The sequence below is a fragment of the Wyeomyia smithii genome, chromosome 3 (assembly GCF_029784165.1).
Source record: "Wyeomyia smithii strain HCP4-BCI-WySm-NY-G18 chromosome 3, ASM2978416v1, whole genome shotgun sequence".
Lineage (NCBI taxonomy): Eukaryota > Metazoa > Arthropoda > Insecta > Diptera > Culicidae > Wyeomyia > Wyeomyia smithii.
This window is the reverse complement of record NC_073696.1, coordinates 158,245,108-158,258,964: the sequence shown is the minus strand read 5'-3', so window position 1 is coordinate 158,258,964 and position 13,857 is coordinate 158,245,108. Positions and strand designations below refer to the sequence as shown.

The window sequence follows — 13,857 nt, the reverse complement described above, 5'->3', positions numbered from 1 at the left end:
ATTTTTTCTTCCTACTTGCAAAAGTGGAAAATCTCTTCCAATGCTTCTAAAACTTTCCCCATAAGACCAAGCCAAACAATAATCACGTTGTCAAGATGAATGGGGTTATTTTAAGTTGGTCCGATGAGGTTAAGAACTTGGGACTAATTTACGATAAAAAGCTTATTTCCAAATAGCACATTGAGAGTATACAAGCCCAGCGCATCAAATATACGAGATGTTTATTTCCTCTCATTAATCGAAATTCCAAACTTTGTTTAAAGAATAAACTTTTGATTTGCAAACAAATTTTTAGATTAGCAATGCTTTATGCTGTACCGATCTGGTCAAGTTGTTGGTTAACAAGGAAGAAAACGCTTCTAAGGATTCAGAATAAAATTCTGAAAATGATTTTGAAACGTCCTCCTTGGCTTGGTAGACTCGAATTACGTAGACTTACTGGTGTTGAAACATTAGAAGCTATGTCAAATAAAATTATTAACAATTTTCGACAAAAATTAATGCAATCCTCAATTGCTACGATAAGCTTTTTTATAGCCAATAAGTTAGCAATAAAAAAATTAGTTGCAAGTTTACTTCCCTTTTTTGACAAGTAGGTTTAAATCCCTACGAGTGATAAGTCATAACTGCGAAAGCAAACAAATCTTAACAATTAAAATTACAGTTTTTCTAACAGTGTTGAGAAGTCACCATTTTCGATTGGAAACACATACTTATTATTTACTAATATTTATCATAAATAATTAGGCTACTAACATCTCCCCCTTAAAATACTACAAGGTATACAGCCCTAGGGTTATATGAAATGATGACGTGGGACTAAACACTGTAATAAGGGGATTTTTTAATACAAAATATACAGAGTCTGCAGACAGAATCAATGTGTTTGCTCAGAGACTGTACGTATTTCTGTTATCAGCCTCCCCTGGCAATAAATTTTTTTTCGAAATGTGAAAAGAGATTCTGAATGAATCTTAGTAAATAAGGCCGTTACAAATTTTATTTTCATTTTATGTCACCAAAACCCCCGCCCCCCTTCAAAAATCTTGAATATTGGAAGGGGAAGAAAAAAAAAAGCTCAAACTGTTTTGTTCAATTCATTGGTTTTCCGACATCATAAATGCTTAATTTAGCAACAAACGAGTCAGGTAACAGCGAGAGTGTCGTCGAAAGGCAAGCGAATAGCGAAATAAATAATAATAATAATAAAGTGTTATTTTTCAACATTTATTTAAGTGCAAGTTACAAACGTCATAACTTGCACACAAACTTTGATCAAAGATATTTCTTTTTATTTTTTCGTCTCGGTGTTATTTATTTTTTGCCACCCTTTCTGCTAACTTTGATAACCTTGGACATAAAAAGAATTCGAAATTTGTATCAGCCTAAACCAAAAATTCACAAGCATTCGCAGGCTCTTATTCTTCTATAAGTGTGTATATTTGGGAATTTACTCTTTCGATACTATCACGATTATTTAGTGAATATCGAAGATAAAATTAAATAAATATTCGTTGCAAAAATTTACACTTCTTGTTGAGTAATTTATGGTAATAATATTTATGAGATAAACTTTCAATCACCATCAACAGCAGCATTGCAGTCTTTCCTCGATTGCACACGAATAGAAATGTACGAACAAAAGTGTACCACTGTAATACGAATAGTACCGCTGCAGTACGAATAGAAGTGTACCGCTGAAATGTACGAATAGAAGAGTACTGCTGTAATCATAGACGACGAGAGACCTGCGGTTCTTTACTCCACTGGTACTGTTACTTTAACCGGCATATTTTCTTTCAAGACATCAGTTTTTATTAGCTTCTGAAAGCAGGTTTAGAATTAGTTCAAGAATGGGGGTTGTTTCAAACGTGTCGGAAAGTTTTTACCTTCGAGACATCATATTAGTCTAAGCTCATGGAAGCAAAAATAAATTGACCTATTGGGACGGGGAGACTCTGTCAATTTTTATTCTGATATTGATACAGAGAATATCACAGGAAACGGATTGTGTCCATTCACGTCGTCTGTGCTAGGAATGCTCGCATGTAATTGATTCATTGTTCGCGTAAATTTGTCATTGAATCTTTTTAGCAATTCACCGCTTAGCAATGAAATTAGAGTGATAACTAGCATATTAAAAAATTGTTATACATTTTATCTATCCAACAACATATTGGTTATTGTTATCCATCAAGTGGTTATGCTGTTATTAACGTTTGAAATCTGAAGCAACATTTGCCAGTTTTATTTCCAATTTTACAGAATGCATCTCAGTATAGTAAACAAAGACGTAGTCCCACGTCAAAAAAAACAATTCAAAATTTGTGAAAAATGCTTCGCTTGGTTCTCAAGAGGTTAACGGCGCCATTAATAGCAAGTGTCTTATACTTTCTGAAGTATCATAACTAAGAACAAATTTTTTACCTTCGCAGCTGACTACGTGCTAGAATTAAATCTAAACTAAAACAATAATGTTGTATTTTAGATCAGTGGTTGGTTGTTTGATGTTTGTCTATTATCATAGATAAGCAGCATATATTGTATGCAATGTTGCCAGTATGCCAGATAAATCTGGATTTTGCCAGATTTCTGTTCGCGAGCCAGACTAACAGATAAACCTCAGAATCTGCCAGATATTTGCCAGATATGAAATCTGGCAAATATCTGGTTCATTTTCCGCGTTTGCTCGCAAAAAGGTCAATACATCGATATGGGCCGTGGCTGGCCTTTACCTACCTTACCCGGCGAGGACAAAAAAAGGTCATCACTTTAAATTCTACCAGGAATTTTATCCAAAAATAAGCGCCAAATTTTTACCAGACTTTTTGTTTTCGTTTTGCCAGATTTTATTTGAAACTTAGTGGCAACACTGATCGTAAGTTCCGCTGGGTCAGGATTTTTTGATTTTGATTTTTATTAGAGAGCTTTTAACCAGAAAGTCATTCAGCTCTATAGCTGGGTCAGGATATTAGGCACTGGCACATTGAGTTATATTACTGAAGTTCTGAGTGTAATATAAAATCTGTTGATTTCCAAGAATTTTGTTTTGATAAAACTGAAATGGTCGACATCTTTGTTTTTCACCAGGATTCAAAATTGCAAGTGCATTCTACCATGATTCACATGGTTCTGAACGATATTCGAAAACACGTTCTAGAAATAAAAAAAATAAAGGTATTATTTTTGTTTCAGTACCTAGCCCAAGCGTACAATTGAAAATGGATTGCAGCAGTTGTCGTTCATTATACGAGTTAGAGATGGTGAAACGTAAAAACCTTCAGTGTAGTTTGTCAGAGGAGCAGCAACGAAGACGCAGATTTCAAAGAATTTGCTATCGGCAAAAACAAACTCTGGTGAAAAACAATGCAAAAATCCAGCAATTGAAAAAGCAATTAAAAGCGAGCCAAGCCAAAGAGAAAAAGGGGAACAAACTACTCAAGACCTTAAAATGCAATCCGATATTGCTCGAGTCCATGAAAAATTTTTGTATCAATAAAAATACACGAAGATATCCGAGCATGAAATACACTGTAACTTGTCAGCGTATAAATTCGGGATCAGCATACAAAAATTTGAGAGCAGCAGGTGTTTTATGCATGCCGCATCCTAAATCTATCACCAGATGGCAGCAATCCGGGATTCAATCTTGAAATCATACGACGTATGTCTATTATTGCGTCTGGACTCCAAGAACGGGACAAGTTGATTGTATTACTCATTGGAATGTCTTTGAAACCGACAATAGGTTTTCATGCGAAAAGCGACTTCTTCTATGGTCTCTCGAACGACGGTGTATTCAAAGTTAATGAAGAAAATGATACTGCTAATTTAGCTAATGAGGCTATTACAATCATGGCTAGAGGAGTAGGCAGTAAGTATAAACAAGTAAGTACAGTTAAAACCCTCTAAATCGGCATTTTTTATAACGACAAATTTCGCTATAGCGTCATTCTTGAAGGCCACTCAGTTTCATACTAAAATTACACTAAAGTCGCTTCTTACGCGTTTTTTTTGCGCGGGTTTTTTACGCGGATTTTGGAATTTACGCGGTTTTTTTACGCGGGTTCCGGAATTTACGCGGTTTTTTTACGCGGATTCCGGAATTTACGCGGCTTTTTTACGCGGATTCGGGAATTTACGCGGTATTTTTTTTTTTGCGCGGATTTCGGTTTCCCTTCACTCGGAATGCAGAATTAACGCAGGTTTTTTTTACGCGGATTCCGGAATTTACGCGTTTTTTTTTACGTGGATTCCGGAATTTACGCGGTTTTTTACGCGGATTCCGGAATTTACGCGTTTTTTTTTACGCGGCACGTATCCCCCGCGTAAAAAGCGACTTTAGTGAATTCGTTTTTAATATTCTCAACGGTACCTTTTGTTCTACATATACAAATATTATTCGTATTATTGCGAAATTTCGCTTCAACGACAGTCCCTTGCAATGTTGCTATAAAGAGATTCGACTGTATTTGGTAAATATATTCGTATTCATGAAGCAGAGCTGATCTTCAATAACAGCACACAGTATATGATCTAGAAGCACTTTAATAACTGCGGAAGAGACTCCGTTTTTGATGTCGAATTTTTTTCATACAACAACAATGCTACAGGATTGGATAGAATGAAATTCAATTTGTCGAAGAATTTACCTGACCCTGAGTATTGAACTTGTTTGACATTTTTCTTGAACTGAACATTGTTCCGCAAAACTGAAAAGCGGTGAAAGTAATGCGTGTTTGCCATCAAAAACACAATTAATATTATTTATGCATTAGTCAAGAGTTTCATGTTGTCAATTTTCATGTTGTTAAAATGACCGGTGTGGCCTTTAATTGATCTGATCAAGTTAAACACTTAGATAAGATCACCATGCGGCGCTAGTGTACGAGTGATTTATAACGTATTTCTATTTTAAAATTTCCATGAAATTTTTGACCAATATTGTTCTTACGTGGACGTCTGAGATCTTACCTCAACACATCCAGAGAACATCCAATCAAAGTGCAATGAGTATATAAAATGTTAATATCCTCTTATTAGCAGGAATTCTAGATATTGTGTCAAGAATGACTGTTAATATACAAACAAATATTTAGACCACACTTGTTATATGCAGTCCTACCTGCAATTAGGAAAATTATGCTTCAAAGGATTCAGAATAAGCTTTTGAAAATTATTCAAAAGCGTCCTTCCCGGTCTTGTATGATTGAACTCCATAGGATTATTTAGGTTTAGGTTTTGTTTTGTTGCTTGAAGCAGGTATAAGATTTGCGTATATTCACTGAAACAATCACACTTTATTAATATAATAAAATGTTAAATATATGTGATAGTGTTGATATGTCACTGTTTGTGGCAGAGCACAATATGTGAATTCAAAAACTAACCTCCCCCTCCACCTTTAAAAAAAGTATGTATTAGTTTATAATATCTTGTTTACCACACAATTTTTAACTATACCCCGCAATTTTCGAATAGATCAGCGATTCTCAACCTGGAGTACGCGACAGCCTTCAGGGGGTACGCGAAAGAAAAATCAGTAATGGCGAACAAAACATTTTTTTTATAATACTTCATTTGTTGTTCAATTGCTCTTAAAACATGATTGTAGCAATCAAATAAACCATAGTTCAATTTGAAACCTGAACTAGGTTACCACAACATGACCTATCATTCTTTTTTTCACTCTGTGAGAACGTTCCAAGCCAGGGGATACAATTGATTTGAAAAATATCGCCAAGGGGTACGCGGACATAAAAGGTTGAGAACCGCTGGAATAGATCATTCCTACATTACAATGAAAAAATCTATTATAATGCTCTTTTTTCAGACCTTCGGATACTTTCTCGCAAAGACAACCCTTAGCTGTACACGACAACAAAAAATAATTGAAGAAGCTGTGAGAACTATGTTTAAAATAGGATAGGAAATAGGACTGCTAGGGCATTAGGCGTTACAGTTGATAAACCAATGTTCGATATAGATGGCCATCCCGTATTGTTTTTTTCGACGCTCCGTACTACACTTGAGTCGCTACGAAACAATTTATTCAACAAGAATGTACTTTTCCAGGACGAAATAGTGTCTTTCCAACACATACGTGAACTGTACAAAATGGATATTTCAAAAATGCCTCGATTAGTTCCGAAGCTTACTCAAAAAGCGGTCGAGCTTCCTGCGTTTTCAAAGATGAATGTCAAGCTAGCAACGCAAACCCTTAGTGGAACCACTGCTAAAGCTATCAACACATCATTAAATTGCAATGTTTGGAGAAAGAGGTGTTACCAACTGCTTCATTTATAGAGCTTTTCGACCAACTCTTTGATGTTTTCAACTCTCGGTTCAAGTTTAACTCGGCCAAGGTTCGTAAATGAAACATGTTTATTTTAATTTTCCTCTTTTTGTATGTGGTTCTATAGTTAGGTTAAGGATATGTTTATTATGTTTATTTTTTATCAGACCGACATCAAAAAGCACAGTTTTAAACAATGTTGTATGACGGGCTTGAAAATCTCAAGTAGTACACAACAGACACAAACACTGGAGCTGTGTGATAATTTGCTGAGAATGTGCACTCCGGTGTTTTAGTCTGCTGTATTTCTATCTAAGGACTTCAAGTTCGTCATACAAAGTTTTTCAAAATTATGCTTTTTAAATGACCGACTAGCGAAATGGTTTAAATCCTAATGTTAATTTACAATTTACAAAGGTTATGATTAATTACTGTTGAATGTTATCTCTTTTCTTTGCAGCTATTATTTATTTTATTTAATTGTCAATTCATGATATCCTTTTCATTCATGAATATTCTTTATATAGTATACAGTTTTTATTATCCTGTTAAAATTATTATCCTGTCGAAATCAATCCGGAAAACCCAAACGTCTGGTTTCCAATTCCAGAGAAGTAATTTAGAACGACCAAAGTTTAAAGATTCTATCTTAATATATTATTTATTTATTATATAATATTTTTTTTTATTCTCGCTTATTTACCGTCGGTCTAGCTCCGCCACTGTTGTTGTGCCAATCACCGACGCCCGGGGAGGCGACTCCACCCAGGACCCTAACTCACGACCCGTTGATTAACGGACCGGCGCCAACGGCTTTACTTCCTCATGCGATGGAAGGCGTGATCCCAGAGATTTTTCGCCTCAGAAAATCTCCCGGTGTCGGCTAGGATTGAATCTAGACCAGTTGGGTTGGTTGTGAGTGGATCACGCCACCTCACAACCATCGACACCTATGTCGGCGGTGGGATTCGAACCCAGGCGTCGAGCGTGGTTGGCGGAGACGTTACCAACCACGCTAGGCCCCCGCTCTATATTAAATAATATATAATATATTATTTATATTAATATATTATTTTTTTCCATCTTAATATATTATGTGGTTCTGCCACTTAATAACCTTCCGTGGGAGGTTTCTTTTAGTTACACTTTAGATACAAGTAAACCAACGTAACTGTTTGGATGCTGGAAATAAACTGACGCTCAACTTCACGTCGTTCGCATTTATTAGAATCTCTTTTGACAGAGCTGCTCGAATCCGAACAGCACTCTAATTTAGTTCCTATATATTTTAGGAAAAATTGAAGTATCGATAATCGATACTTGTATGCAACACAGTTGACTTTCTTTGTCTGGTTTTAGTGTTCATTCTTCTGTTTTTATGTTTGAAATGGAAAATACTCTTGAATTAGATGGAAAATTCAAACAGTTTTTCGTACAGCCGTTGCGTGCTGCAATAGCTGAAAATAGTGATCATTGGGATTTTCTGAACAAAATGGAAAAACCAATCAAAAATCTCCAATTTGTACCTAACTACTGTTTCGATGCAGCACAAGCAGCCGAATGCGCTAACACATTGACAAAAGCACAACGATTCCCACCATGCCTAAATAGATATCTGCAAAATATAAAAGCGCTTTCTATGCTTTGGAAAAATTTAAGCAAAGAATATGGAGTTTCCTACATATGCACAATAAATCTTTGCCATGATCCGCTCGAAAACCAATTTTCCAATAAAAGACGGGGTTGTGGATCTAATGATTCTCCCAACGCTTTGCATTTCGCAGCAGCACTAAAGTATTGTAGTATTTTTAATGGCCTACGAGCTGTTGAAAACGCTAACTGTGAAGGCGACAATTCGAAGAATATGATAGAAAGTCAAAGTATCGTGGACTCTGAAAAAGATCCTCTGGAATGCGCAGGAAGTGAGAATTGTTCCATGCGTTTTTTCGTGCCGATTGATTTTGGAAACATAGAACCTTTAGATGCAGCTGAAGTAAATACCGTCGTGTACATCGTTGGTCATGCGGTTTCTAAGCTCGTGCATACTCGATGCCGTCAAAATATGATAATGCTGGATAAAAACGAGCTAGACGAAAGCTATATATTTTGCAGAATGAAACGTTATTCGAAATTATTTCAATTCCCTAAGAAAGTTGCCCGTGATATTGGACTACAATTGTTCCTCATTTTTAAAGAAAAGTTTTACGACCTATTTCGTGAAAGCCGATTCTCTGTTAAAGCACGGCTCAAAGAATATATACAACAGGACAGTGAGATTGTTTTTTTTCAAAATGTTATGAAAAATTAATAAACTGCATTTTCAATACTTTCATCAATTAGCAAGTTCGCAAAATGCAATGCTCAATAAATAACAGAAGAGCGAGACGGTTTAGACAACTTGGTAAAGCAAAACGAATGCAATTACCTCCGAACAATAGAAAACGCAGCTCTAAAACACGAACTCCCAAAGTACGAATTCGACAAAAGGTTTTAACCCGGATAACAAAGCGAAAATCACCTACAAAAAATCGAAGAATGTTACAAGAAAGGAAACTCGTCTGCAAAAAGGCATATTTGCACGTACTGGTTCGTCAAATGTTGGTAATGACGGTGCAAATATGGAGCAAACAAGAAAGAGCATCCAGTTACTCGAAGAGCTTGTGGCCACATTTCCTGATCGGGGAAAAAAACTTACTCATCGGTTAAATTAGCTCAAATCAACAAAAAGCATGTTTTTATTCCTTATTTTTTTCAGAGATTGTCATGATCTTTCAATAGATTTTATTGCCAGTACGTACGAAAAGTACAAGTCTGAGCTTCGAACGTTGTTTGATAAATATATTAAGTATGTATCGAAATGTATCAAAAATTGAAAACATATTGAAATGGTACCAAATATCGAACATATTCACTGATGAGCAGCAATATCGCATGAGTCTTTATTTAGAAAATGAATTACTAACGGAACAAGAAAAAGGAATAGTATGAATCAATGTTTTCTTTTTCACACATATATTTTGTATATTTTTGTATTTTTTGCAGCATACAGATTTTTTGGACTCTGTGCTAATACATGAATGGGGCTCAAAGATTTTCATTAGCGTATATAAATTCGATAGCCGCGAAGAGGCTCTCGAGCGTGTGAAGCTTCAGGAAGAAATGATAATATATAAAAATGATTGATCCACGAACTCGAACGATCCACGAAATTCATCGTATTCTCAACAGAAAAACGCACATCCGGTAGTTTCATAATAGTCTTTATTTCGTTCTTGTTTGTTTTCTAGAATTCTGCAGGATTTTCAACATTATCGACAACTCAGATGGGAAGACGATTTAGCAATGGCAGTTAACGATGAGTAATTTCAAATGCATTCAGATTGTTATACCCAACAGGATCTTGCAGGGAGAGTGATTACGTGTGCCAATCAGCTGGTTCTCTGATGGCTGTTACAAAAGCGAGTTTATATACGTGAAAAAAATGTACAAATGATGAATAATGTTTACTCCACGAAACTTAATTTTCAAGATTTTTTTTTCATTCGAATGAAATCTTTTTTTGATATGTTGTCAATATATCACATCAATTAAAATATAGCAACCTTCTAGTTAAAAAATGGGCCCTATTACAAAAAAAGAGTCGACTACGCGTGTATATGTCTGCTGATAAGTACATGTATGTATGAATATTTAATTTAGCTTGAAACTCCGAAATCGTCGTTCACTGATGACGGCTGTTCACCTGGGTGTTCCAATTAAAGCATACGCACTTCTAATAGCGAATTTCTTCATTCCACTGGGTTTGTGCCGGTTTTATTATGCAAAAATTAACTTTGAAACGTCAGGAACATATTATAACATGAGCCGTTGCGGAAAAGAGTGGTCAATAAACCATTTTTTCCAAAAATGAGTTTTTTGCAATCATCACATTTACTCAAAAACTGTACTTGGGCGATTATAAAAATTTCAAAAAATCATACTTTAAAGCTGATTTAAACCATGTTGAAATTTCGTCTGAAACAGAATAGCCATTTTTTTCGGAACAGAGTGGTCTATGTACATAGGTCGGTATAACATCATGTGCTTTGTAACATATAACATGTTACATGTGATATGTAATACGTAACATGCCTCATGTGAATTGTAACATGTTATATGTGATATAACATGAATAAGTAACATTTTCAGTAACATGTAATTTGTAACATGATACATTACATTCAATGTCTACTGTGACATGGACATGTTATGTGTATCATGTAGTATGCGATTTTGAACGAGTTAAATCGTTTTCTTCATTAAAAGATTTTTCGAAAATTTCCTCTCCCAAAAAATTGCTCGATGGCACATAAACCACTCTGTTCTACAACGGCTCACATATACCTGGCAATGCTTATTGTTTTTGTCCCAGTGAAGTATGTAACGGGGTTACAAAAATATCACGCACTCAGTTTAAATTTAAAAATTCAAATTGGTCGGAGTTGACGGTTAGGGCCCCTCGACTACTCGGGTGGGATAAAAACGCAGTCGCTCAAATAAAAGAATTCGCTCGAAAATGACTTCAGACTTTTCAACCAATCAACGACGTACACGTTAGCTCGAAGTCATGTTGGCCGATACTTACAGGCCAGTGCCTAAAGAAAAGACTTATCGTGAAACACTCCAAATGAGGTCGCACGTGAAGATAGTCCAAATGTGGAAGTAGTCGAACAGTTTATTAGGAAAAGTTAAGAATTAATCCTAGTGGAAAACAAAAAAAATCGAAAGTAAATAAGTAATTCCTAGTGATGGTGAATAAAATATTAATGTAGCACCTTGTAGATAACATCCACAGAGGAGAAGAAAAATTGTAAAAAAAAAACAACTTGTAAAAGTTAGCCAGAAAGTAGTCCAGAAGAGTACAGGTATATAAAAATTGTAATTCTTAAAAGATCAATGTGCTTCCTAACGAATTGATTGGCGTTTGAAGGTTTCCTTCAAACGAAGGTGCTAGGTTAGGGCTGATGCCACTACGAGCCGATACTAGCCCCCATCCACGTGTTGTACTTCAATCCGAGACAGGTGTCCGAGGTCCCAATCACGGTTGGACCAACTAGATTCGACATAGGCGTTTCCTGAAATAACGGGAACATTCCGCGCAACCATCATCCGGCGTAAGTGAAGCAGCCTACGATTCGAACACTGCCAGCCTCCAGACCGCAGCCGAGTACATAGCTTGCAGTGAACGTACTCCGCATCAGGTAGATTCATCTGCCACCCACCACGACTACGGTGCGTAGCGTGACCCATCTTCATTTCGATCCCGCCGGTGGCGAGATTCAGCATAATTCTGCGGTTGGCTAGAGAGTCACGGAGAGAGACGAAGAGCGTAGGGTTTCTCTACGGAAACAGAGCTAAGCACACATTCAGGCGCAGGACATCTGACCGTCGATTAAAATGGGATTGATTATAGATAAGTAGTTTCTTTTTATTATTCGCGTTCCATTGAGTACTTTTTGCAGTACCGTTTCGTGAGTCGGTAATTGGTTGGTCGAAGGCCAATTGCATTTTATTCAAAAAAATTAACGGCAACGCAACAGAAGTATGCGGCAACGGAACGTGAATGTTTAGGGGTAATTCTTGCCATTGAACGGTTTCGTCAGTACATCGAGGGATCGGTTTTCAAAGTCGTCACTGATGCCCAATCATAACGTTGTTTGAATTCGGTCAGCGTCGAGGGAAACTCCGCTAGGCTGGTTTGATGGGCAGTACGCCTTCAACAATACGATTTTGAATTGGAATACCGTAAAGGACGATTGAACGTACTAGCTGATGCATTGTCACGGATAGAGACCGTTGATATCCTGCAATTAGATAATTAGATGTGGATTAAAAGGAAGTGCAGACCCTAAGTTTAAATGGAAGTATTACTTACCTAAAAACGAAAGAATGTCTGTTTTGGAAAAGGAACACGAAATAGCACATTTAGGTCCAGAAAAAACGCTCAAAAAACTACAAGAAAAATACTATTGGCCGAGGATGAGTACCGAAATAAAACGGTATTGCGCAGCCTGTGCAGTTTGTAAAACGTCTAAACACCCTAACACTAACAAAACTCCCTTGATGGGTCGTCAAAAGCTAGCTAGTATGCCAGGGCAAGTTATATCCGTGGACTACGTCGGACCGTTCCCCAGAAGTAAGCAAGGGAATACCGTGCTACTGGTCATCACCGACCTATTCTCAAAATTCGTCGTCATACAGCCTATGCGAGAAGCAAAAACGGTTTTATTGGTCAAATTTATCGAAAACATGATATTTCTGCAGTTCAACGTTCCAGAGATATTAATTTCGGATAACGGCCCTCAGTTCAAGTCCGCACTGTTTGGATCTTTACTAAAACGATATAAAGTCACTCATTGGAGAAACGCGAACTATCACCCAGCGAACAACCCGACGGAACGAGTAAATAGGGTGATCAACGCTGCTTTACGGGCACATATAAAGGAAGACCAAACCGACTGGGAAGCGAATATTCATAAAGTCGCATTAGGGATACGAACCGCTTGCCATGACTCTACAGAATTCACACCATATTTCGTGAACTATGGACGAAATTATATTAGCAGTGGAGAAGAATACAAATGGATCCGAGACACCAATCAGGAAATCGATTATGACCCTGTAAGATGTCCTTTTAGAACATCGGATGGAGAAGGCTATTTCTTTCTATTCAGTAACCGAACTAGGGTAGAAGACTACTGGTTCAGGCTGAAAGAACTTAGTGAGACAGTTGCTATCATACCAATTGATTGTATTCAGTAAATTTCTTCCTTATATATGATTTGTACATTTTTGCTTAAACCTATCCTAATAGTAAGTATGAGCGAGACCTCTGGACTGTGTGGCTATATGCAAAGGGTCTAGAATGCTGCGTCAGGTCATATTTTGGCTATTGAGTCTATGCACTGGTACGGTTGCGTACGGGTGGTAGAGAAAGAGGCAAAGAAGTAATTGTCTATCGGTGTGTGGTATTCTTGCGCGACAATTGTCGCATATGGTTGTAATAACACTATTTAGCTTTTCTGTGTTATGCGTTTAGCTGATGGCTATTTTGGGTTGTATTGATTGTATTAACTAGGGGTGCTCAAGTTGTCACATGACACCTCCCTTTTTTAGAAGAATAATGTAATGTAATGAAATGGAATGGAATTGTTCAATTGTTGCCTGAGTCCAGTTATCTCGTAAAAGGATTTTATAATTTTTTTTTTCAGTTTGCCTGTGATCTTATAAACTATGTTTAATTATATGATAGTGTATTACAATTATCATTTGACAATTCTGTTTTTATGTACTGTTTGGGTTTCTTTTGATATTGCGTTTTGTATTGTTACATTTGGGTGTTGTATCTGAATAATTATAAATGGTCCTGAATATACTGAATCTAGTTTTCTACGGTTTTCCTTTTTCAACCATACTTTGTCTCCTATGTGAACATTAATTGGTTTTGAGTCTTCTGCTTGTTTACATACTCTGTTTATTTTTGATTTTTCTAGTAAAGCTTTTGCTTTATGAGCTGCTAGTTG

General features: G+C 36.5%; 1 protein-coding gene across 9 annotated transcripts in view; it reads left to right on the top strand.

Annotated features, from left to right (window-relative positions):
* The window catches only part of LOC129726407 (sex-lethal homolog), a 470,782-nt gene extending 460,933 nt beyond the window's left edge, over nt 1-9,849 (top strand). For 3 of the 9 annotated variants that reach the window (XR_008728334.1, XR_008728332.1, XR_008728335.1), the window contains 5 exons: nt 3,196-3,888; nt 5,834-8,996; nt 9,051-9,277; nt 9,338-9,538; nt 9,619-9,849. Coding sequence is in view for 1 of the 9 variants with exons in the window: in XM_055683049.1 (XP_055539024.1) it covers nt 9,583-9,635 (53 nt within the window). In the remaining 8 variants the exon portion in view is untranslated. Of the gene's footprint in view, nt 1-3,195; nt 3,889-5,833; nt 8,997-9,050; nt 9,278-9,337; nt 9,539-9,582 lie in introns of all 9 variants that reach the window. The other 6 variants (XR_008728329.1, XR_008728333.1, XR_008728331.1 and 3 more) reach the window with 6 other exon arrangements.
* Nucleotides 9,850-13,857: the final 4,008 nt, after the last annotated feature.